Source organism: Chelonia mydas, chromosome 7 (assembly GCF_015237465.2).
Source record: "Chelonia mydas isolate rCheMyd1 chromosome 7, rCheMyd1.pri.v2, whole genome shotgun sequence".
Taxonomy (NCBI): domain Eukaryota; kingdom Metazoa; phylum Chordata; order Testudines; family Cheloniidae; genus Chelonia; species Chelonia mydas.
Genome location: NC_057853.1, coordinates 121,541,452 through 121,567,709, shown reverse-complemented (window position 1 = coordinate 121,567,709; position 26,258 = coordinate 121,541,452). Strand labels below are relative to the sequence as shown.

General features: G+C 49.8%; 1 protein-coding gene across 2 annotated transcripts in view; it reads left to right on the top strand.

The window, feature by feature from the left end:
- Positions 1–26,258, top strand: part of ARMH3 (armadillo like helical domain containing 3) — a 182,973-nt gene that overhangs the window by 69,172 nt on the left and 87,543 nt on the right. For both annotated transcript variants that reach the window (XM_037903837.2, XM_043550711.1), the window contains exons 20-22: positions 3,717–3,805; positions 24,827–24,909; positions 25,974–26,100. In XM_037903837.2, coding sequence (XP_037759765.1) covers positions 3,717–3,805; positions 24,827–24,909; positions 25,974–26,100 — 299 coding nt within the window. The remainder of the gene's footprint in view (positions 1–3,716; positions 3,806–24,826; positions 24,910–25,973; positions 26,101–26,258) is intronic.

Sequence of the window (26,258 nt, the reverse complement as noted above, 5' to 3'; positions counted from 1 at the left end):
AAATGAAATGACTATACGGTAGGTTGACAGAGTATACCCAAAGGGTGGTTATCCAGTGTTCACTCCTGGGAGGGCATATTTAGTGGGGTCCCGTAGGGGTCATTCATGGGTCTGGTACTATTTAATATTTTCATTAGTGACTTGGATAATTGAGTGGAGAGTATGCTTCTAAAATTTGCGATGACACCAAACTGGGAGGAATTGCAAGCACTTTGGAGAACAGGATTAGAATTCAAAACGACCTTGACAAATCAGAGAATTGGTCTGAAATCAACAAGATGAAATTCAATAAAGACAAGTACAAAGTACTCCACTTAGGAAGGAAAAATCAGATGCACAACTATAAAATAGGGAACAACGGGCTAGGTGGTAGCACTCCTGTACAGAATCAGAGGTTAGAGTGGATCACAAATCGAGTATTAGTCAACCATGTGATGCAGTTGCAAAAATGCTATAATATCATTCTGGGGCCTATTAACAGGAGTATCATGTGAAAATGGGAGCTCATGAGAACTGCTCTACTCAGCACTGGTGAGGCCTCCGTTGGGATCCTGTGTCCAGTTCTGGGCTCCACACGTTAGGAAAAATGTGGATAAATTGGAGAGAGTCCAAAGGAGAGCAACAAAGAGGATAAAATATTTAGAAAACCTGGCCTGTGGTGAACGGTTAAAAAAACTGGGTGTTTAATCTTGAGAAATGAAGTCTGAGGGGGGACCTGAGAACAGTCTTTGAATATATTAACAGCTGCTATAAAGAGGACAGTGATCACCTGTTCTCCAAGTCCTCTGAACGTAGGCCAAGAAGTAATGAGCTTAATTTGCAGCAAGGGAGATTTAGGTTGGGTATTAGGAAAAAATGGTCTATAAGGTGTGACAGGGTCAGGCCAGATGGCTACAGGAGAGTGATAGAAAGTAGATATATTAGCCCCAGATTAAGCAGGTCCCTTTCCCCTGAGTAAGATAATGGGCTGTTCCAGAACAATCACGAAGTTGCTGGAATCAATTAAGGCAGGCTAATTAGGACACCAGGAGCCAATTAAGAAGCTACCAGAATCAGGACAGGCAGGCTAATCAGGGCACCTGGTTTTAAAAAGGACCTCACTTCATTTAGTAAGGTGCATGCGAGGAGCTGGGAGCAAGAGTCGCAAGAAGCTGAGAGTGAGAAGGCGTACTGCTGGAGGACTGAGAAGTACAAGCATTATCAGACATCAGGAGGGAGGTCCTGTGGTGAAGATACAGAAGGGGTTGGGAGGAAGCCATGGGGAAGTAGCCCAGGGAGTTGTAGCTGTCACACGGCTATTACAAGAAACGCTGTAGACAGCTGTGATCCACAGGGCCCTGGGCTGGAACCCGGAGTAGAGGGCGGGCCCAGGTTCCCCCTATCCCCCCAATTCCCTATTGGATACCGGAGGAGTTGACCTGGACTGGGGGTCCCACCAGCGGGGAAGGTCCCTGGCCTGTCCCCCGACCCACTAGGTGAGCCAATCTTTTCCCCATGCTGGCCAGCGATGAGGGTAGCTGAGTGGACGGCAGGTTTGAGCCACTAGCAAAAGCGGCCAAGCTGAGGGCTGCCGTGAATCTCTGAGGCGAGCAAATCTGCCAATAAGTGCAGGACCCACCAAGGCAGAGGAGGAACTTTGTCACAAAGGGTAATTTAAGCTCTGGAATAGACTTCCAAGGCTTTGCCAGAAGCTGGGAATGGGTGACAGGGGATGGATCACTCAATGATTCTCGGTTCTGTTCATTCCCTCTGGGGCACCTGGCACTGGCCACTGTCAGAAGACAGGACACTGGGCTAGGTGGACCCTTGGTCTGACCCAGTGGGCCGTTCTTATGTTCTTAAGGCAGGTTGTGGAATCCCCCTCTTTGGAGGTTTTTAAGAACAGGTTGGACAAACACCTGCAAGGCATGGTCTAGGTACACTTGGTCCTGCCTCAGTGCAGGGGGCTGGACTTGGTGACCTCTTGAGGACCCTTCCAGCAGATTCTTGTAGCAGATTTTCATTATTGGTTTATGGTCCTCCCCACTTTGACTTGCCATTAGCCCCTTGAGTCTTCACAAAGCGCATGACAGTGATGGCACCCATATCTGGATGACTGGCTGGTTTGAGGTCGGTTTCAGGCAATATTGGACCTATGCATGAACTTCAGGGCATTTCCTCATCCATCAGTCTCCTGTGCCGACAAGATGAAAGGAAAACCTGTCACTTCAGAGGATTTTTTCCTGGGTCTCCTCTTGCATTCATCTGTGCTATGATATTGCTAAAGTTTTTCTACCTCAAAGAGTTTTAGCACACTCTACAAGAGCTCATGCAGCATCAGCTGCTTTCTTGGGTCACGTACCCATCAATGACTGTTGCAGGGCTGCATCTGGGTCATACATTCACTCCTCATTATGCTCTCCCCCAGGCCTGACGAGATGATGCTAGATTTGGGAGAGTAGTGTTGGAATCCTTGTTTAGGTAGACTCCAGTACCTTCCTCCATCTGGAATTGCTTGTGCCATGTGCAGACACTGAGATAAAAATAGTTACATACCTGTTTGGTACTGTCGTGCTTTGCGATGCACTGCATATGTATTTTGTGCTGCTCAAATCCTGAATTTGGGCTGGGGGTTAGAGGAGATCACCCTTGCGGCCCCTTCTAACCGTATGATTCTGTGTCCATTCCACAACCCACTCTCATTCCACCCTGCCTCAGAGTGGCAGCAAACTCTGGCTTCTCGTGTGATTCTGCCCCTTTATGCCCTTGGCTAGCAGCATGTGTGTGGAGGGTGCATGCACCGCCCTGACAGGTACCACTGTGGGGGAAAGTTCTCCGGCTTCGGTGCACGTGCACCTGAAGTGGCATGGACGTGTGCAAAGCATCTTGAAGAACAACAGTTTCCAAACAGGTATGCAGCCGTTTTCTCTCGAGATCCTGCAGACTTTGCCCAGGAAGCTGCAAGCTCCACAGATGGACTTGTTCCTAAAAAGTCTGGAGGTGCCTGGGCACTCTGGTTGTGAGTTCAGTAGGAAGACTTAGACATGCTGTAGACCTGCCAAGTGCTACACTTACTGCTTTGGAGCTGGCGTCTGCAGGCGTTGCCTCTGGAGCTTAATCAGCACGGGCTGTAAACTCAGTGCTGTCTCCTGGACGCCCCAGGATTTTTGCTTGCGGACCTTGCAAGGACCTGTGTGTGCTTGTGATGCTGTCGTGCGTGTGGAGCAGATAAGGTCTGTTGCACCTGTAACTGGTTCCAGATTCAAGGAACTTGCAAGTTCGCTGAACTCATCTGGCAAAGCATGTCAGTTCTGCGAGCCATGTAGCTCCTTTTCATGGACCTTCTAGGCTCCTCATGCCAGGACAGTGAATCTTCTAAACTCCCCGTGAGGAAGAGTGTCCAAATGTGAGAAACCAGTGACGCAAGAGAGCCCTGGGGTATTGTTCTGTAAGTGTTTCTGTAGCACATTCAGTCACTAGGAGCGTGAATGCTGCCATGCGAGGTGCTCTCTCCAGTCTTGTCCTGGTGACCCCGCTTCCCTTCGGGCAGCAGGCCTGAGACAGTGAGTCAAGCCCTCCTAGCTAGGGGCTTGGTTCAACTTGCCTTTCTCCCCATCCTGCCATCCGCTGTCTATTCCTTTCCTAGAAGTCTAAAGGTCTGCTGTGTAAGAGTTTAAAATGGCCACGGCAGTGTCTCGGTGGTGAGTGATAATCTTGCTGTCCTCTCTCTGTTCTAGGCGGTGCATTCAGATCGTGCACAAGCTGCTGTGCTATCAGAAGAAATGCAGAGTGAGGCTTCATTATACCTGGCGGGAGCTCTGGTCAGGTACCTCGAACCATTTACATTCACCTGTCTTTGTACATGCTCCAGGAGCTGCTCCTCCCTTGCTAAGAGCGCTCTTTCCTTGGGGAACTTTTTAAACCACAGCTACAGCTTTTGTCAAAACTGCTCGATTTTCTTTTAAAAATCACTGCATGGTAATTAGATCCCTTTCAAAACTCCTCCTCCTCCTCCTCTTCGCCTCCTCTGTATCTGTCTTGGATTCTTCTTGGATCCTTATAATAGTAGCTAATCTGCCTTCTTGTATGGCCCTGATTACCATAGTATCCAAGTGCCTCATGTTTTTTTATATCAGTCCTCAGAGCCCCACTCACCTGATGGGAGCAGCATTCCTTACTGGAGGCTATTTCTCCCTCCAACAGCTGGGAATAGCGGGATGGCTGCGGTGCAGGAGAAGCTGGGTTTGTTGCAGCAGGTGGGCTACAGAGAGGCTTGTGTGAGGAGCTGCGCAATCTCTTGACCACAAATATAACCGGGAAGGCGGAGATGCTTCTAAACTCTGGCCCCTGTGTTGTTCACTGTGGGGGCACTTTGTGCCACTCCCCCCACTGAGCGAGAAAAGGTCTTTTAGGGGGTTGTTTTTGTTTCCCATTAAAGGGAGTCGGTGAACATTACCGTGGACACAGCACTGTATGCTTTTATTGGGTGGTGCAATCTTTGTATTCACCCTAACAGCCCTAATCCATTGCTCGTTTCCAGGCTTCTCTTCCAGTCCTGCAAGCAGGAGAAGCAGCTGAGCTGTGAGGGTGCAATTACTCCCCTAGGTTAAAAGGGAGGTTTCTGCGAATTGAAAGGGACCTGATCCCCTGTGTCTGCTCTGGGAGTTGTGGTTCAGGTCTAGGATTGATGGCTTGGCTGGATTCATGCAGTTCTTGCCAGGAACTTGGCTAGAGGATGGCTGTTGAAAAGATGTGCTGGGGGGTTTCCGAAGCGGTTCTCAATTTGCAGTCGAGTACTTTCCTTTGGTCGCTGTGCCCAGCTGAGTGCAGGGACATGGAAATGCACCAACAATCGGACTTCGTTTCAGTTATTTCATTTGGCCGTTTGTGACATGTGACCCATCATGCCTTTCTCGGTTTATTCCTGTAGGGGGTGAAGTGGGTGCCCTTAATTAATTAGTGAGTTCTTTCCAGTTGCTTTCTTCAGAACCCAGCCCCCAGAGGACTGGTTGTGTGGCAATGAAATCCATGCCAATAGAAACAGTATCCGGCAGTGAGTGAGCTGTAATTGCAGGATGGAACTCAGAGCTGTACCCCACACCTCCCAGTTAGCTCATTTCTGCATGGCCAGGGCAGTACAGTACGTTGATCGGGGCTTTATTGAGTCTGCTTCTGCAAGTGCCAAGCGATAACCTTTCCACAACGTCCCTTAAGAGACTAGTCCACAGTTTAATGATCTCACTATGAGGAATCGTTATAAACCTAAACTTTCCTTTCTAAAAATTTCATCCCTTTCCTACTGCACTCTGAGACTCAGGACTCAGGGCATGTCTACACTACACACAAGTTGAGGTGACTTAAGTTACGCTAACATACAGCCACCGCAGTAATTAAATCAGTTGTGTGTGTCCACACTAGCTTCTGTCGGCAGTGCGTGTCCTCACCAGGAGCTCTTTCACCAACTGTCAGTGTAGGGCGCTGTGGGGCACTGACAGCCGGAGCCCTGCCAGGCGGGGCTGACAGTCGGAACAGTCAGTGCAGCGTCTACACGACACTGCATCGACCCAACTACACCGACTGAAGCGCTACACCTGTCACGTGGGCGGAGTTACGTTGGTGTAGTGGGTGACTTACACTGGTGAGCGCAACGTTGTCGCGTAGACGCTTACAGAATTAGGTTGATGTAAACTGTCTTACCTCGACCTAACTGTGGGGTAGACCGGGTAGACCACTGTGGGGTGGAACAGGTGTGATTTTCCTGAATGATGTCTAGGGCAGGCTGATTTCCGAAAGGCCGGCTCTCCCTGGGGACAAGTTGGGTGGTTCTAGTAATATTCCTTCACCAGGGAGCTGTTTGATTTCCCATGGTGCTCCTGCCACTGGCATGAGTGGATGGGGATGTTCTGCCCTCGGTCTGTTGGCCAGCTGATGCCCTATTGGGATACAGAAATCTTTGCACCCTACTCTGCCCTTTCTGAGCCCCCAGCTGGCATGCTCCCCATCTGCTTCCTGTGCCAGACTGCAGAAACGGTGCCGATGGCTGTAGTGTCCCCAGGGGTCTGCAGAAGGGAGCTCCAGGTCTGCAAACCTTCAGAGCTGTGGAGCGCCAAAGCGACATCAGCCTGAAGCTCGAGAGGTGCCTAACAGAGAGCCCTAGAGGCCTGCCTCAGTCCCTTCCTCATGTAGGAGCTGCACAGACTGAGGCCAGGGAGCCCTGTGGCGTAGCAGCAGCGAGCACCCGGGCAGAGATTTGGGGTGGCGGACAAATGGGAAGACTTGTGAGGAGTGACTGACGGGCAGGGAGGGAGTTGTGCATGGCACATCGGAGGAGGAAGGCTGCTCCAGGCATAAAACTGAGTGGGAGAGGGAGACAAAGGGAGCGTGGTGCGGAGAGGAGGCAGCAGAGAGTAGGGCGTAGGGGAATTGAGATGAGAATTGTAGGTGATGACAGCAGAGTTGTGCAGACCCGTCTCTTCCCTTCCGAAGTCTAGTGTTGGCAGGTCTCTAAATAAGGCAAACAGCTTGTGTCCCCTCTAATGGAGAGAAGAGCTACCTCGGTGTTAAACGTTGTGTGCGCATGGGAGGCCAGCAGCAGCGCTGCCTCCGAAAGCTTCTGCAATCTCCTGCTGGGACTTGAGCTTCGGGCGAGAGCTTTCAGTGAGACGCAGAGGAGTCAGGAATGCTGCGGAAGGAAACACAGCCACAAATGCAACCCGACCCTGTTGTGTATGATGCTGCCGTCAATCAGTGTGTGGACCCCCAGTTGGACACCCTGCTCCTGGGCATGTATTTGTGCTCGCATGCTGTCACTTAGGGGCTTTTCCCTTTTCATGGTCATGTGAGTTTGCGGGAGAAAGGCAGCTAAAGGCTGGACCAGATTTATTCTTTTACCCCAACCAGTTGTATTTTGAAATAAATCCATAGCACAGGGTGTGCTTCGTAGGTATTAATCCTCCATGACCAGGAGCATGGTATCTGTCCCTACCTAGGTGGGCTCAGATGCCCACACCGATTGGCTGGCTGGTGAAGCATGAGGGAAGAGTCCGAGTGCCTTACCATGAGCAGCGTGGGTGTGAAGCTGTCCGAGGAGCTGACCCCCTTGCAGTTTTCTTGCCTTTTAAAAATATTTCTAGTTGTATTTTGTAACTGTCAGCCAAGTCCTGAACAGAGTGACTCCTTCTGTGTCCACTGGAATCCTCTGCTCAGAGTATCCAGCTTATATCCAAGACCTTGAACAAAAGAAACTGGATAACACAGGTGTCACAGTGACAGGGGACCTGCGCATTGGGTCCCTGTGAGTGAGTCCCTTCCGCGTGCAGCCGTCTGGTGACAGATTGTGCCACCTTCACCCTCGTCCAACCACATGGTCCCAGCACTCTTCAATTGGATCTCTGGGCTTGCACCCCCGTTTACCGGCTGTGATAACACGACAGGCCCTGCTGGGTTGGGCACCTGAATGCCCTTTACCTGCGGGAGCCTGTGACCGGCAACTGATTAAAGTGACTCAAAAACAGCTTCTTTGAAACAAAGTATTTATTCCCCCAAAGGTCCACAGCCAGCAGACCAAAGAGATAAAACAATAAAAGGCCTGTGTGCCAGGTCCTACCAAACCTGTATTTTTTCCCTGCAAGGCTTGGGTAAGTTCCACTCAGCCTAGACCCCTACTTCTGGCCTGGGGGAGACAGACAGCCCCTGTCGTGTTCTCCCAGCGTCTCTGCCAGAGACTCATCTCCAGCCGCTGCTGCCCCCTTGTCCCCCTCCTCTCTAGGCTGGGGTCTTTCATGATTTGGTGCCCCTTTGATCCTAGGCCTCGGAAAACCGAACCTGCTAGCCTGGTGGGAGCCAGGCAGGTGGGCACTTCCCAGTTAACAGCTCCCCCCATGTTCCCGGAAGGACCCTGGGTCTTCCCTCTGGTCTTAGCTCTGTCATAATTTCGTTTCCTGTTTGTTTCTACCCAGCCGCCTCCCCTGATTTAGCTCCATGCAGTCTGCAAGGATCATATCAAACAAGTATGGTGAGGTGCAGATGATACTCATAAAAACACAGATATGTCCCTCGGTCTCCACAATAGGGTTTGAACCCCGCTTTTTGGTTTGAGCACAGAGGTCTCCCTTGAAGCAACATGCAGCTTTCTGATTTCTCTTTCTCCCACTGTTGGCTATGTGCATAATGATCTGTTTTAATACTTAATGACCACCTACCCTCGTGGGCTTACGCTGTAGAGCTGTGCATTGCTGTTACAAGTTGCACGGGGGAGTCAGGGTTTGTGTTGCTTTGTCAGGAATTTAACTGAAACAGTTGTTGTGGAGCTTCTCTGTTGCCACAGCCAATTAAACACCAGCTATGCCCCAAAAAGGAAAGGCCAAGCCTCCGAGTGTGGTAATTGCCCAGAAGAATTGATGTCACCTCCTGATACCGCGCACACTGCCCCCTTGTATTTATCATTCCAGTACAGTCTTTAATTACATGATCAACCTAAACAAACTAGGTAAATGCAACCTAGATGGAGCTACTATACGGTGGGTGCAGAACTGGTTGGAAAACCGTTCCCAGAGAGTAGTTATCCGTAGTTCACAGTGATGCTGGAAGGGCATAACGAGTGGGGTCCCACAGGGCTTGGTTCTGGGTCCGGTTCTGTTCAATATCTTCATCAATGATTTAGATAATGTCATAGAGAGTACACTTATAAAGTTGGCGGATAATACGAAGATGGGAGGGGTTGCAAGTGCTTTGGAGGCTAAGATTAAAATTCAAAATGGTCTGGACAAACTGGAGGAATGGTCTGAAGTAAACAGGATGAAATTCAATAAGGACAAATGCAAAGTACTCCACTTAGGAAGGAACAATCAGTTGCACCCATACAAAATGGGAAATGACTGCCTAGGAAGGAGTGCTGTGGAAAGGGATCGGGGGTCATAGTGGATCACAAGCTAAATATGAATCAACAGTGTAATGCTGTTGCAAAAAAAAAAAAAAAAAAAAAAGTGAACATCATTCTGGGCTGTCTTAGCAGGAGTGTTGTAAGCAAGACACGAGAAGTAATTCTTCCTCTCTATTCTGAGGTGCTATGGCCTCAGCTGGAGTCTTGTGTCCAGTTCTGGGCACCACATGTCAGGAAATATGTAGACAAATTGGAGAGAGTCCAGAGAAGAGCAACAAAAATGATGGGAGGTCTAGAAAACATGACCTGTGAGGGAAGATGGAAAAAACTGGGTTTGTTCAGTCTGGAGAAGAGAAGACTGAGAGGGGACATGAGAACAGTTTTCAAGTACATAAAAGGTTGTTACAAGGAGGAGGGGGAAGAATTGTTCTTCTTAACCTTTGAGGACAGGACGAGAAGCAATGGGCTTAAATTGCAGCAAGGGGGCGGTTTAGGTTGGACATTAGGCAAAACTTCCTAACTGTCAGGGTGGTTAAGCCCTGGAATAAATTGCCCAGGGGGGTTGTGGAATCTCCCTCATTGGAGATTTTTTAAGAGCAGGTTGGACACACACCTGTCAGGGATGGTCTAGATAATACTTAGTCCTGCCATGAGTGCAGGGGACTGGACTAGACGACCTCTTGAGGTCCCTTCCAGTCCTAGGATTTTATGATCACATCCTATTTCTCCTACACACAATACGCAGTGTGCTCCACAACCATGTAGTGTGTGTCTGGTATATGAGTGGTGGTTACTGTCTTTGCTGGACACAATAGCTAAGGGTGCTACATGTGTGTGTTGTAGGTCCTAGAAAAAATGGTATGGTGTGTGGTATTGGAAAGAGCAAATGTGCTCATGTAATGAACGTCTTTGTTGTGTGTGCACACAAGGGGGCAGAGTTAAGGATGCTTTGGTGTTTTCTGACTATTGTGTGTTCAAATTCTCTTAATGTAGTCGTGTAATAGAACCGTTATGAACCTTTTAAAGTCAGTAAATTATTGGCTTTCTGTTTGAGACCAAGGCTGGACTGTGGTCACTTGGAAACTTCTTCCGTTCCCTGAGGAGAAGCCTTGTTTGCTTCTGCAAGAGTTTATGTAGCATCGTAGGTGACGCAGCTGGAAATCTGTCTTGGGTCATAAGCTATGATGAATGTGATGGCATCCACCTATTCCTTGGCAGACCTTTTTTACCAGGGTTCAAAACAGCTGCACTATTTGGCACGTCTGGTAATCAGTACTTGGGAAGGACTAGGGGTTACTGAAGGTCAAGATTGAGGTGCACTGACAGAGCGGCTGGACGAATTCTGGTCAGATCCATCCAGTTCCCTGATGTGATGAATATTAAATTCTGCTCCCGGCTCTGTGAAAATAAGATAAGACGTTGACTTAGCTGGTCATGAGGGAGGGGTCTGTGCATGTTAATTTCATTGGACACTTTTCTAATTAGTTAATGTCTGTGCAGCACTTTGGAGATGGCAGTCGCTATGGATGTGCTGCTTGATATTGTTTTGCACGTATGAGCTATTCTGAACGAGTGGTGACTCATTTAAGTCTTTATATAAAAGACCTCATTCCTTCCAACTCCTCCCACCTCAAAATTAGTAATGCTTGAGCAATTCCCCCAGAACTTGAAGATATGGATAACTTCTTCAGAGTTGCTATGGTTTGCTTTAAAGGAAAACCACATTTATAGGAATATGAGAGAGATTCTAATGTCTACACATAATTGCAAGAATAAGTCATTTTATGAGAAATCTTAAATATAATAAAAATGATGAATCAGCTATTTAGTAGGGCAATTGATTGCAAAGTAGGATTAAAATCATCTTTGCCATTAGAAAGCATTGACTCAGTTTCTAAATTATTGTAAGGTAAGTGCTGTAAGTTCTTAACTTTTATCTTGCTTAATTCGAACAGTTGCTGAACCCACTGTTAAAACGAAAACACGTGAAATGCACAGCGCCTTCTACAATGCTGGAACTCTGTCTTTCAGGATTTTTATTCTAAAAGCAAAGCAGATTCTTTCTATGCCACTAAAAAGACTTGGTTTCTATTCCTTATGTTGACTTACTCTGTGACCTTGGGCATGTCACTTAAGCTTTCTTGTCCTCAGTTTTCCTATCTGTAAAAGGAGGATAATTCCTGCTTTTGGCAAGAGCTTTGGGTTCCCTGGATAAGTGCTATCGAAGTGCAAAGTTTGCTGGTGGAAAATATTAAAATGGCAGCCCTACTAACTTAGCAGAGACAAGGAAACAGTGAAAGTTATTTTAAAAACAGCTTTTAATATATGTAATACACAATCTCACTGGATCAGTACATATTTCAGGTTGCATTATTAATCACTGGAGTTTTGCTTTGGTAACTGGGGGGCTCAGGTATTGACCACCGATAGCAATTGTCACCGATGACATTTCTTGTACTCCAGTGATGGATCAAGACGGATTCAGTTCATTGATTCATGTTGCTGGGCAGTTTTTGAACCAGTTGTTTCCAGACACTCCTCCACCCCGATCCTGCTGTCACAGGCTGCAGCAGCTGTCTAGCCTGGGAAGCTTGCCCTTCTGCAAAACTGGGGGAGAGTGGAGTAACAACTGTCTCAGTGAATCAGCTAGGCTAGGGGGAGATACACTGCATGCAGCTGCCGGCAAGAGCATGACTGAAGAGCCAGTTGGTCAAATGGTAAATGGCTTGGAAAGAGGAAGTAAAGGCCTAAAATTTGACCTCCCTTCAAGCTGATAAAACTTTATTGTGACCAATGTTCTCTGGCTTTTGAGTGCCCACTTACTCATTCTGAAATACACGCAGGGCCGGAGGCCTGGCAGAACTGGGTGTAAGCGCCGCTTGCTGGCTCCGGAGGAGCAGAGAGTTATGTAGAAAGCATCAATCAGCATAGCTGTCCCATTCCAGCTGACACAGTGATGATGGTGGCTGCGCTGGTTTCTGTGCTAGGAGGAGTTGAGGGATATAGAGGCAGGGAAGGAAATGCTTCCAAGCTTTAGAGATTGTTGCAAGGGGGAAGAAGAGGCCACTTGGACTTAGCCTTCAAGTGGAAATAGTAAATAATCTCTTGTTCAGCCTGCCTTTTTCTGCTGCAGCTATGGATGGGCAGGAGGGACGAGAGCTTGTGCATTTGAGTGAAGTTAAACCCATGACTGATATAGAGGAAAAAGTCTGTTCAGCTCCCTTGTGCTCAGTAGTAATACTCCAAGTGCATCACTGGGAACGAAAAGTAAATTACATAAGATTTGACCTTTCAAATACCTAGCTGCAAAACTGGACAAACTCTGCATTGCTGCTTTCCAAGCCCCTTCAGCTTCTTGTGGACTTCAGAAGCCTGGAGAGCTGGGGCTGGATTCTAGCAGTCTCATAGTGTGAGCTCTTCCCTTACTCTGTTCTGTCTAGGTTCTTATATGGCACTTATTACCATAGCATCTGAGTGCCTTTCAGACGTGCATTCATTCACGTGACTACACATCTGGTGTTTGTTCTCTCAGCCGCTCCCCAGGGGGAGAATATGCAGTAGAGTGGTTTGTTTTGGTAGGTGTGTGTTTTTTTTTAAATATGCGTGTTGCTTTGAGTTTATGTTAAAGAAGGCAGGTCAAAGAAACATGGACCTTGGAGCGGAAGATGGTGAGGTTTGTGATAGTCCTTAGTTCTGGAGGCAGTTCACGTCACAGGCTTGGCCTGGCCCCTGAGAAGGTTCTGTCTTCTTCACAGATGAACTTCACCCTTACTGTAGAGAGTTGCATTGTGGCAGCAGAGTGTAGCTGCTGGCCATGGTCTTCATCCTGGAGTTTCAGGCTCTTTTAGATTCCTTGGTCCCAGGCCATGGAGCAGCTTGAAGATAAGGATCGAGACCTTGAACTTAATTAAAAATTCTATAGGAGGCCAGTGTGGAGAGTCGAGGTCAGGTCTGGTGTACTCGTGGTAGCCTGTGTTGCTGAGGAGACTCCCTGCAGTGTTCAAACTATGGAGTGAACAGACCAACTGTGGCAGTGTACTTGTAACCAAAGGAGACTGTACCATGGCTGGAAACTCTTCAAAAAGCTTTCCTCTGCCCACCAGCATCACCTCTCTTTTGCTTGGGTTCAGCTTCAGCCAGCTGTTTTCCCTCTGTGAGCTGATCTCATCCAAGCACCGGTCCTTGGGGTTGCATGTGGTGAAGGATAGATGGAGTTGTATGTCATGGGCATGCTGCCGGCACTTGGTCTGACTAGTTCTTCTAGTGCAGAGGTTCCCAGATTCTTTGCTGGCATGATGCCATTTTAATGAAGTCTTTGCGGCAGGACCCTAGGCAGCATGGAGGTGCCATTTTGTTCTTCAAAATGGCACCTCCATGCTGCCTGGGGTCCTGGCACAAAGACCCATCCTCTGCACAGTAGGGATCACCATGACCCCAACCCCCAATTTGGGAACCATCAGTCTAGAGGCTGCACTTCTGCCTAGTTCCACTTCTTCCCTCAGCGCGTCCTCTTCCTTTCTCCCATGTCCCTTCTGTCTGAGTCCACTTTAGTGCTGCTGGTGTCGCTTACAGCTCCTGGCCATGACTTTGCCCCAGGACCCCACCGGAGGCTCTTGCAGCCCTCTCTTCCTGGGCGCCTGGTTGGCTCAAGAACGAGTCTGCGCTGTCACATTGAGCTCACCCTGCTCTGGAGGGTTGGCCAGGGTGGAAATAGCTTGGCCCCGCCTCGTACTCCCTGCACTTGTTACGGATGAGATCAGTTTTACTGACTTACAAAAAGTTTTGGGTTCGCCTGACCTTGGGACAAAGTTAGAAAATTCAATTTGTCTTAACTGCTGGGATATCGAAGAGCAGTTCAAACGAGCTCCGGTCCACTGCTTTGGCATCCGTGCCAGCTGGTAACGTTCCCATTACTTTCCCCACCTCCACGGGTGGCTGGGACCTGGTGTGAGGCAGCAGGGGACAGGTACGTGGGTTTTGTAGAGAAGAAATTACTGGAGCAGTTTTACATCAGGCAGCCTGGTTCTTGGAGCTGCTGCTGTCGTCTCCTCACACCAGCCCACTGCTGGCTCTGGCAAGCTGCTGCAATTGTTTCTCAGCCAGGTGACTCTTTGGATGCAAATATCTTGTATCCCGGGGAGCTGAGGGGAACAGGAGCAGGTGAAGGAGAGCCTGCGAATACAGACTGTCCATACCCCTGAGAGAGGCACCAGCTGAGCACTAAAACCTGACAGTAGTTATGGAATTCGGCGCTGAATGAAGTCAGCCGTGTAAAATGGAGAAGCAGCAACTAGCTGTTAGAGGAGTAACCACATCCAGCCTTTAAAAAGGCTCAGGCTTCTTTCTGTGGCTGTAAAACCACAGCGGGGGAGAGGGAGCCACTGGGAAGAGAGAGGGCAGGAGAACTGGCAATCAGTCCCTACCCTATCAGAGTGGGGAAGGGGCGCGAGATACGTTAAGCAGGGATGTGGGCAGACTCCTTATTGCTTTAGTTCCTCACCTGACGAGGGCAGTCGCTGGTGTCTGGGCTGCCCTCTTGTCAGGAGCCATGAGAAGGTTTCCTCTCCCCACACACGTGGGCACTCAGAGCCAGGGACAAGCCCGCTGATGCATTAAATGTATCGCTCTGTCGTCTGTGGGCTCCCCAGCACCCCTCGCCCCCAGGGTCTCAGCTGATCGACAGTAAGTGGGCCAGCACCAGCATTACCCCTGGGTAATTGGTTACTGTGATGAAGTGGGACGGTTCTTAATGTTTCCTCTGAATATTGTGGGGGTGCCTCAGTTTCCCCTAGGCAGTTCTTAAGTATCTAGGGGGTGGGATAAGGGTGTATGATCGTTGCAGAGCCCTAGAGGGCAGGTGTGTGCAGGGGTCTGGACACAGAGAATGGCCGACACCCTGTTTCCTGGCCACTGATGGCCTGGGCCCTTCCCCCCTGCAAGGTGAGAGCTAAAGGGTTGGAGAACAAAGGAATCAGGTGACCTCCTGGCCCGGGAAAGGAATAAAGCCCAGAGGAGGAGGGGCTGGAGGGAGTTTCAGTTTGGGGCTGGCTGGAGACATGGAGTGAAGGGCAGACGGGGTTGTCTGGCTCACTGCCCCCCAAAATGGACCCAGCTGAGGGGTCCTGTTCTCTGCACCTACAAGCTCTGTGTTAGACCATGTTCCAGTCGTCTAATAAACCTTCTGTTTTACTGGCTGGCTGAGAGTCATGTCTGACTGCGGAGTTGGGGGGCAGGACCCTCTGGCTTCCCCAGGACCCCGCCTGAGCAGACTCGCTGGGAGAAGCGCAGGGAGGGGCAGAGGATGCTGAATGCTCCGAGGTCAGACCCAGGAAGGTGGAAGCTGGGTGAGCTGTGTGTCCTGAAGACAGGCTGCTCACAGAAAGGAGACTTCCCCAGAATCCTGGCTGGCTTCATGGGCACTACCCCTGGGTAATTGGTTACCTGGTCCCTGGATGCTGGGCTAGACAGTGCCTTGGGCAACGTTGGTACAGGAGTTTGTCATAGCCCTGCAGCGATTTCCAGGTCATGCTTCCAGTCCTAAGCCCGTCTCTTGAGAATGCTGCTGGCAGTTCTTTCCCTTCAGACCCTGTTGTCGATACTCATCTCCCGAGGAGTGGTTTGATCACTGTTGTGCAGAGCTTCTGTGCACACTTAATGTGACCAATTCCCCCACCCTCAGAACAAACCCAAGTACCTCAACAGACAGTTGTAGGGCCCTGTGGCTTCCCTGCCTTCAAGCCTTTCTTCAGGCATCACAATTACTGTGGTTGTGGATTTGTATTGTTCTGGGGTCTCCCTTCTTGTCCCCGTTTAGAAAGAGATCTTTATTGTATTGATCCTCACAACAGCACTGTCAAGGTGGTAAGGAAGTGCTGTTCTCTCCTGGGATGCAGGGCTAGGAGACAGGACTCCTGGGTTCCATCCTGGCTCTGTCTCTGACTCACTGTGTGACTTGGACAAGTCATGTCGCCCCTCCGTGCCTCAGTTTCCCCACCAGTGAAACAGAACTGGTAATACTCCCCGCCTCACAGGGGGCTGTGATGCTGAATTCATTATTATAAGGTCCTCAGATGGAAGATGCTAGAGGAAGACAATTTCATTTGTGTGTAATTAATCTTTCGTTCTCAGATACATGAGCCTGGGCCATTGCTCATGGTTTTGTTCCTGATCTGATTTCCTGGACACCAGCATGGGGAGGAGTTCTTCCCTTCAGCCAGGTGGCAGCCTCGCTGTACCAGCCCTGGCAGAATTGCCTTCCACTGCTTTCTCAAGCCGCTGTCCATTGCCATCCAGCTAACTACGTCTGACCTGGGCTGGGAGCTAGGAACTGCCATCCCAGTGCAGCGGAGTGCTCTTTTCGGGGAGGTTCCCGGCCTCCAGCATGGGGTTATACCAGCCCCCTCGCCACCTGTCGTACTAGCACTCTTACAACCTTTCTTCGCATCTTGGGCCTTTTCCTTCACCTCCCCACCCTCTTCTGCTCTCTCAGCCAGCCAAATGCCCTGTTTCCACGAACACCTTCCCAATCCAGGGGCTTTGGCCCTCGCCCCCTCCTCGTTCAGATCCTCCAACAACCTGCTGCTTCCACAATGTCTACAAAAAGTCAGTCGTTAATGAGTAAATCGCCTCCTCTGGGCCGCGCAGCGTCCTGCCGTCTGTGTGTCTCTTTTAGATGGCAGCTGTCGGGGCGTTGCCTGGTGTTCGGGTGTACTCAAGCAGCTGCTGCTCAGACTCCCCCCGACAGATGCCCACTCTCAGCTCTCCCGGGTTAAAAGAGGAAAATGTTTGAGGCCCGGGTGCTTGCTCCCCACCTGGGGAGATGAGGAGCTCAGAGTGAAGCAGGCCCAGGTTTGTCTGTCTGCTGCTGCTGGGTGTGGGAAGCTGATTCGCTCTCTGTCCGGTGTGAGGGTTACAACTTCCTCCTGCCTTGACTGTGCTGCTCCTTCACACCCATCCGTGCCCTCATTCCCGCAGCGTGCAGGCCCCTTTCGGTCTTCAGTGTAGTGATCCTCACAACCCTGCTGGGAAGCAGGCAGGGCCGTGTGGTTAGCCCCAGGGTACAAATGAGGCGCTGAAGCACAGGGAAGCAAAGTGACTTGGCCGTGGCATCACGAGGAGTCTGTGGCAGACCAAGGAATTGAATCCAGGTCTTTCACGTCCAGCCCTGCTGCGCTGGCCCGTCCGTTCTCTTCCTTACTGCCCATCTGGGACGCCGGGCGTTTTTCTCCGTGTCTGAGGGAGCAGGCTGGCTGTAGAGCGGTCACAGGGAGTGACTGTACTGCTTCCCCGGGCTGCGCCTGCCTCCAGCCAGTGAGCACCCTGAGGAGCTGCCTTGCCGGGTGCTCCCTGTGGGGCCAAGATGGGAGGAGAACGCCCTGCGGGGGGGAGCTAGAAGCAGCGCTGCATCCTGCTTTCCTGGCTCTAGACGAGGGCGTGAGAGCGGGAGACTGTTGGAGCTGTAGTCCATTGTGCAGGGAAACAGAGCTTCCTTTTCCATGCTGCCTTGCCGGGAGCCTCCAGGACCCAGCTGGAGGGTTTGAAGGGGTCGGTTGCTCTAAATGCACAATACTATATTGTATTTGGCGTTACAGAGCTAGTTGAGGGAGCCACGTGGCTTCCTGCCCCACTTCCTCTTTGGTGACCATTGGTGCACCATTCAGAAGACTAGACTTCTGAACTGGGAGCACAACAGGGAGAGAAAAACTATGCCCCAGCTCCTCCCCATCCCCACGGTCTGTTTCCCAGGATTTGTCAGCAGGGTCTCTTGGGACTGGTCCTTTTTTTTGCTCAGTTGTGCAATAGCCTGCCTGAGCCTGGAATGCTCTTGGCAGAGTTTGCGCTCCCATTGCAAAGGGCCGAAGACCTGTGCTGCCTTCCCCTTCCGTGGGAGCAGTGAGCCCACCCCCTGCACATCCGGCATCCAAATAGAATGGAAACGTTGTACTGATCCCAGATGCTCCTGGGCTGAGTTCGGTTCAGTTCAAAACGAGGCTCGCAGAGAAAAAAGGTCCATTTTATGCAGTGAAGGGAAGCAAAATCTGTTGGGGCAGGAGGAATCCTGTGCTCTCCAGGAGCTGGAGTGAGAAGACCTGCACCCCAGAACCCCAGTAGCAGAAGGGCTGGTCTGTGCAAACAGCTCTATGCTGTAGGAGCTGAAAGCTCCACCAATCTGCAGTAATTTCAGTTTAAGAAACCAGGAGGGCATCTTAAATGCCAGTGGTCCCATTTCCCATCCTCTGGCTGTAATGATTCCTGGGAGAGTAAACTGCCTGAGAGCTGAGACCTGGAGACTGACGCCAATCACCTGTGCATCCCGTCACATGCCTCCTCCCTAAATACCCCTTTTATAAGGATCTGCTCCACCATCTTTTAGTTCCTGAAGTTCTCGGTGTACATGTGGGAGTTCAGGCTCTTTCTTTCTGTGGTTTGTTTAGGAAGCACTACCAGTGTGCTTGGCTCTGTACAAAATGGAGACCCAAGCCAAACATTTATTCAGATTAGGTAGGTTAAGGCTTACCCTGCTTTTGTTGCTAGAGCAGCTGTGGCAACCTCTCTGCTGGGCCCAGGAGTCAGGCCCGGGGAAGATGGGCATGCAGTGTGAGGGGGAGAAGGAATCGCAGGAAAGAAGGAGAAGCCGGACGACTCTAGGGAGTGGAGAACCTAGGTGGTTTGGTAAAAACATCCCCATTTTCCAGTTCATGCATGGAACAAACCTATGGCTTGTTGGCAGCTTTCCCGTAGCTGTTAACAAAATTGGAGCACAAGCTCTGGGTGATGTGACCATGCATAACCAGAAATCACGATTCTCTGAGCATCCATGACTGAGAAATTGATCTGCTGCTCCGCCAGGGGGCAAACATGCATAATTTATTAGCTTGCCCTCAGCCCAGTACCATGCCGTTTGTGTGCTGCGTGTAGAGAGCAATTCCCTCTAACGAGGAAGAGGTAATGCACTTCGTCTGGCATCAGGCTGCTCAGTTATTCAGAGCTTGGGGTTCAGCCATTGCACCTTCCCTCGCGGTTATTTTAGCCGCGGTGTCATCATTGAAGAGCACCGGATGTCCGCAGCTCTGTAAGTTTTGTTTGCGCTGGAAACACCATGAAATGTATCGGCAGGTCCTGCCTTGTAAACAAAGTACTAGGGCATCCCTGCTTAAGGTTGAGGACTGACAGTCCTTCCTGTGCCCAAGCTTTTGCTTGAGCAACTTGTCCAAAGAGTCTGATGTATGATGTGGCTGGGCGAAAGGCGGCTAACAGTACTGGCAGCAAGGGTGCAGTGCACCTGCTAACTAGGGGCTTTGTAAACGTCTCACACACCTGGGGTTCCCAAAGAGCCAAACGAATGCGTCAGCATAGTATATTCAGTGACCGTAATCCTGGCAGGTCTTAGTCCCTGAGCTGTCTTTGCTATGAGTTTGTCTGTTCCCTTAACCTGCATGATAGAAAGGCGTTCGGAGTGGGCAGTGATTTGGTGCAATTCAGATTCCAAGAGTGATTTAAACTGCAGTAAGATCTTGTCTCTTCTGAGAGAGAAACTGGAAATTAAGCATGTGAACACATTTGCTACAGTGAGTGAAGCTGATGTGCAGAGCACGGGGATTGTCAGTCCAGATCAGAGCAGTAGCCCGTGTAGTCGAATATTCCGTCTCCAACCCAGTGTGGTACCAGATGCTTCAGAGGAAGATTCAAGAAAGCTCTTTGTGAACAATTACAGAATAACCTGCGCAGAGGAGAAGTTTTTCCCGCAGTCCCCTCTCTGTTGTTTGGTTTATGCCCTGAAAAGTGAGGGCTGGTAAATCCTTTTTGAAAAAGAAGTACCCTCTAATGACAGACAACATTTGTGCTCACTGTGTCTGCATGTTTCATACAGCTTAGTGGATTGTCTATGCACTGTACATCCATCTCTGCTGGAATCATAGAATATCAGGGTTGGAAGGGACCTCAGGAGGTCATCTAGTCCAACCCCCTGCTCAAAGCAGGACCAATCCCCAACTAAATCATCCCAGCCAGGGCTTTGTCAAGCCTGACCTTAAAAACTTCAAAGGAAGGAGATTCCACCACCTCCCTAGGTAAAGCATTCCAGTGTTTCACCACCCTCCTAGTGAAATTTTTTTTCCTAATATGCAACCTAAACCTTCCCCACTGCAACTTGAGACCATTACTCCTCATTCTGTCATCTGCTACCACTGAGAACAGTCTAGATCCATCCTCTTTGGAACCCCCTTTCAGGTAGTGGAAAGCAGCTATCAAATCCCCCCTCATTCTTCTCTTCTGTAGACTAAACATCCCCAGTTCCCTCAGCCTCTCCTCATAAGTCATGTGTTCCAGTCCCCTAATAATTTTTTTGCCCTCCGCTGGATGGTTTCCAATTTTTCCACATCCTTCCTGTAGTGTGTGGCCCAAAACTGAACACAGTACTCCAGATGAGGCCTCACCAATGTCAAATATAGGGAAACGATCACATCCCTCGATCTGCTGGCAATGCCCCTACTTATACATCCCAAAATGCCATTGGCCTTGGCAACAAGGGCACACTGTTGGCTCATATCCAGCTTCTCGTCCACTGTCACCCCTAGGTCCTTTTCTGCAGAACTGCTGCCGAGCCACTCGGTCCCTAGTCTGTAGCAGTGCATGGGATTCTTCCATCCTAAGTGCAGGACTTTGCACTTGTCCTTGTTGAACCTGATCAGATTTCTTTTGGCCCAATCCTCCAATTTGTCTAGGTCCCTCTGTATCCTATCCCTACCCTCCAGCGTATCTACTTCTCCTCCCAGTTTAGTGTCATCTGCAAACTTGCTGAGGGTGCAATCCACGCCATCCTCCAGATCATTAATGAAGATATTGAACAAAACCGCCCCAGGACCGACCCTTGGAGCACTCCCCTAGATACCGGCTGCCAACTAGACATGGAGCCATTGATCACTACCCGTTGAGCCCGACAATCTAGCCAGCTTTCTATCCACCTTATAGTGCATTCATCCAGCCCATACTTCTTTAACTTGCTGACAAGAATACTGTGGGAGACCGTGTCAAAAGCTTTGCTAAAGTCAAGGAACAACATGTCCACTGCTTTCCCTTCATCCACAGAGCCAGTTATCTCGTCATAGAAGGCAATTAGATTAGTCAGGCATAACTTGCCCTTGGTGAATCCATGCTGACTGTTCCTGATCACTTTCCTCTCCTCTAAGTGCTTCAGAATTGATTCCTTGAGGACCTGCTCCATGATTTTTCCAGGGACTGAGGTGAGGCTGACTGGCCTGTAGTTCCCAGGATCCTCCTCCTTCCCCTTTTTAAAGATTGGCACTACATTAGCCTTTTTCCAGTCACCTGGGACCTCCCCCGATCGCCATGAGTTTTCAAAGATAATGGCCAGTGGCTCTGCAATCACATCCGCCAACTCCTTTAGTACTCTCAGACGCAACGCATCCGGCCCCACGGACTTGTGCTCGTCCAGCTTTTCTAAATAGTCCCGAATCACTTCTTTCTCCACAGAGGGCTGGTCACCTTCTCCCCATGCTGTGCTGCCCAGTGCAGCAGTCTGTGAGCTGACCTTGTTCGTGAAGACAGAGGCAAAAAAAGATCGCCTGCCATATCTACTATTCTTTCTACACATCGGGATGGTTTGTCCCTGTAACCTCAATAAGGATTCTTTAAAATACAGCCAGCTCTCCTGGACTCCTTTCCCCCTCATGTTATTCTCCCAGGGGATCCTGCCCATCAGTTCCCTGAGGGAGTCAAAGTCTGCTTTTCTGAAGTCCAGGGTCTGTATTCCGCTGCTCTCCTTTCTTCCTTGTGTCAGGATCCTGAACTCGACCATCTCATGGTCACTGCTCCCAGGTTCCCATCCACTTTAGCTTCCCCTACTAATTCTTCCCGGTTTGTGAGCAGCAGGTCAAGAAGAGCTCTGCCCCTAGTTGGTTCCTCCAGCACTTGCACCAGGAAATTGTCCCCTACAGTTTCCAAAAACTTCCTGGATTGTCTGTGCACCGCTGTATTGCTCTCCCAGCAGATATCAGGGTGATGGAAGTCTCCCATGAGAACCAGGGCCTGCGATCTAGTAACTTCCGTGAATTGCCGGAAGAAAGCCTCGTCCACCTCATCCCCCTGGTCCGGTGGCCTTTAGCAGACTCCCACTGTGACATCACCCTTGTTGCTCACACTTCTAAACTTAATCCAGACACTCAGGTTTTTCTGCAGTTTCATACCGGAGCTCCGAGCAGTCATACTGCTCCCTTACATACAGTGCAACTCCCCCACCTTTTCTGCCCTGCCTGTCCTTCCTGAACAGTTTATATCCATCCATGACAGTGCTCCAGTCATGTGAGTTATCCCACCAAGTCTCTGTTTTTCCAATCATATCATAATTCCTTGACTGTGCCAGGACTTCCAGTTCTCACTGTTTGTTTCCCAGGCTTCTTGCATTTGTGTATAGGCACTTGAGATAACTCGCTGATTGTCCCTCTTTCTCAGTATGAGGCAGGAGCCCTCCCCTCTCGCGTGCTCCTGCTCGTGCTTCTTCCCGGTATTCCACGTTCCCACTTACCTCAGGGCTTTGGTCTCCTTCTCCTGATGAACCTAGTTTAAAGCCCTGATGGAGTTCTTCTGAGCCAGGTTCTGTTAGGAAAGTGAGAGTTGTGGGGGCGGGGGGGGGTTCCCTAGGCTAGGATAGGCTAGGGAAGGGGTAGTTCAAGGGCCATCTGTTTGCCACTTGATATGACGAATCCAGATGCCTTGCTGCTCCAGTTCCAGCAATCCCAGCTCCTGGGAGTTCAGCAGCAACACCTGGGCCAGAGGCTTGGCTAGGTGAACTTCTGTGGGCGAGGCCGGAAATCTAGGCTGTTTATAGGTACTCGTCTCAGGAATGCCTCGTAAGCTGCTGTGACACTGATGCAGGGCAGCTGTCTTCAGCCCAAAGTACTTGTGATTGTGGGAGACTGCAGCGTTCCCCATGAGGCTTAGTTACCTTGGAAACCTGTTTTAACGGGATCTCGGCTCCAGCGAAGAGCCCATCTCTACCTGCTCTTTCTTTGTTCCCAGAGAAATATTTGCCTGGAGTCCTCCCAGGGCTGAATGCCCGTGGAATGAAGGCCCTGACCACAGTTTGATTCAGAGGATGAGCTGTAGTGGGGATGGTGCTTCGTGGCTGAATTCCAAGGGCACTAATGCTGCTGCGTAGTGGAAGGTGCTCCGGGAGGCTGGGTCGCAGTTACCCTCCCTTTGGGCTGGTATAGGCTCTCTGCTGATATCGGTGAACTTCTGGCGTTGGGAGCAGGGCTTTATTCAGGCTCCATTGAGACCACTGTTCTGTCTTCACGTCTGTCGCTCACTCCTTTTTCTGCATGCTTGAGTCCCTGGAAACCCAAAGAAATGGACAATTTCCCCCATATCTTGTTGCTTTCCCACTAAATTTTCTGTCCCGTAGCTATTTCCACTGCGGGGCCGGCAGTTCTGCCTCATCTGAAAGCTAGTTTTCCTGTTCTATACAGCACCCTCCCAAATTGGGGCTGGTTTCCCGTGTCCTTGAGAAGGGACTTTAGAATTGGTGTGTGTAACACGTACGAGTGAGGACTAGGGTGGAGGGCAGTGATGGGTAAATACAGTCCAAGGATTAATCGGTCCCTACGTGCTGCATTGCCCAAAGGCTGAGGCAAATATTGAACGCTCTCAGGAGCTATGTTAACACATGGGCAACTTCCCCCCACTGCTCCTGCCTTCCAAGTGTGCAGTGGTCTCGCCTTGACTCTGTTACACGCGGGTGGGTGATGGCTCTGAGTGAGGCTCCCTGAGACCTTGCTGGAGTTTCCAGGGTGGGTTTCCCACCAGCCATCTTTCTACAGCACCCATTGCTGTTCCGGCTAGCCTGCTTCTGCTGCCCTAATTTAGCGGGTGCCTGCCTTGCAGCTGCTGCTGCTTGGCTGAGCTAGGTCACGGGCTGCAGCATGTGCTGGGTGGCAGCACTGCCGCAAGCTGGGATGCTGGCTCTGAAAAAGGTTAATCCGATCCGAGTTGTACCTGTAGAACCGAGGGCACAGCCTGACATGAAGCTGTCAGCTCCAGGTACTAATCAGTGAATAATAAACAGCCTTTTAAAATCTGCCTTTACAGCTTCCTAACTTGTACGTCTTGTCCACCTGACTTGGCTGTCTTAAAGTCCCAGAACCCCACTTCTGGCGGCTGATTTCAGACTGGAGCACGTGTTTAGAATCTCATGTAGACGGACCCACAAACTGGGCTTTGGTTTCCCACCGTATCCCATGTGGAGGGGAGGGGAAATCTTTGAAAATCACCCTGGCACTAATAATTACCAACAATACCGATGGTCTGCTTCCGTTGTTGTGAATGTTCAGGATGCAGTGATGCTTTGTAAATTGGACACGCTTAAAGCCCTCTAATGAGATTACCTGAGTTCAAATGAAGGGGCTAACGATCTTTCCCTAGTGTTGGATGAGCCTGTATTGATTTATTTGTATTCAGGAGCCGAATCTGAGCTGGGTCTATCGTTTTCTCTGCACAGCCATAGATAGCTGGCACAATAAAGTACCAGATCCTTCCTTGTGCAGAAGAGCCATGCCGCGTGTTCTGCTGCCTCGTGTCGTCAACACAAGTGACAGCAGAGTGCTAATTGCACAACCTCATGTTGATGACGTATGGAGCAGAAAGGGGATGGCTGCATTCTCCAGGTTCCAGGCATAGCTTGAGGTGTTGACAGGTAGAAAAACCTCATTGTCAAGTAACTCCACTTGAAACTGACAGATTTGATCTGGAAGTTGGTGAAGGAGAATAAACCTGGGATGATGCCAATTTCCAGAGTCGTTTATCAGCCCAGAATAGCATTTTCACTCGTAAAGCCGTCAGTAAGTTTGAGTGCTTCCTGATCACTGGGCCAGTGGTTAGGATGGTGAAAATGCACTTGGGTTTAAATGGCTTCTTGAAAAAAGCTTTGATTACTTTTATTCTTTCCCTTAGCTCTGATCAACTTGCTGAAATTCCTCATGTCCAACGAGACTGTGCTGTTGGCAAAACACAACATCTTCACCTTGGCGCTCATGGTGAGTGTAGAGAAACCGGGTTCACATTGGATGACACGGAGGAGGGGGTTCCATGTTGGGCTGGGGCTGGCCTGCTGAACAGGTAGTTAAGCTGTGCAGAGATCAACGTACAGCTCTCCAGCTTGGGAACCTATCAATGCTAAGGAAACATAGGGGAACCCCAAAGACAACACTTGTTGGGATGAGGGGTGTGGGCAGAAGGATGCCTGGGATAACTCGTACCAGGGACCTTAGAGGTCCTCCTGTTGGGGGCCAGGGCAGTGGTTTGCCAGACAGCTGTGCTCTGTGGGAACTGAAGGGAGATAGAAAAGCAGGAGAAGGGAGATATTAGTTTTGCATACCCAGATGGGGTGGAAGTCCAGGTGGTGTAGACAAGATTGAGTTGTCTCCCTGCCTTTGCCAGCCTGGGTGAAGTGTGTTTTGTGGGAGAAATCAGGAAAAGCCAGCTTGGGATGGGAGACCCTGAAACTGGAAAGAGAAGGCTAACCAAACAAGGAAGTGGGGGTGTTGTCTTAATTTCCCATAGAAAATTACTGCCCAGCTAGCCGGTTGGCCTGTGTCTGACAGTAGCCAACAGCAGATGCTTCCAAGGGAGGTCCAAGAAACCCCTTAATGGATTGGCAGTTATGTAATAAGTTTGCTCTTAAGGGAAGTTCCTTTCTCATCCCAGGTAGTTGGTGGCTGGTTTATTCCCTGGAGCAGGCAGATCTGTAGATAACTGGACTCTACAAGCTAATGCTCAGAATTGGTTAGCTCAGTTTTCCGGGTCGTGGTAATGGTGGGCATGCTGTAGCCTCCCCACCCCATAAAGCATCAGAAATCTGCCTGTCTTAAGGTTTTATCCTGCTGCCCATCGCTGTTGGGTCTGAGCACACTCCACATAAGAAATGACAGAGCAAGAGGGTGGCGTATGGATTACTCTTTGATGGGCTAAAAGGATATTGTCCAGTGTACTATGGGTTTATTGCTCTGAAGGCTTTAAACATCATCTGGGTCTGATTGGCATCTATTGTAAATTAGATTTTGTGTAATGATCCCCTATTGTAATTTTAATTTTTTTGTAGGTAGTGAACTTGTTCAACATGTTCATCACCTACGGAGACACCTTCCTCCCAACGCCCAGCAGCTACGATGAGCTGTACTACGAGATCATCCGTATGCACCAGAATTTCGATAACCTCTACTCCATGGGTGAGTGAGTGGCCTCTTTGAGATACTGTTGATAAAAACAAGCAGGGAATAAGCGGTGTGTGATATTCGTGGTGGTGCATGTTTGGGGTATGTGAATATAAACATTTCTGTATTTGCATAGATACCCAGTAAATTAGGACTTGAGAAAGGGATAAATC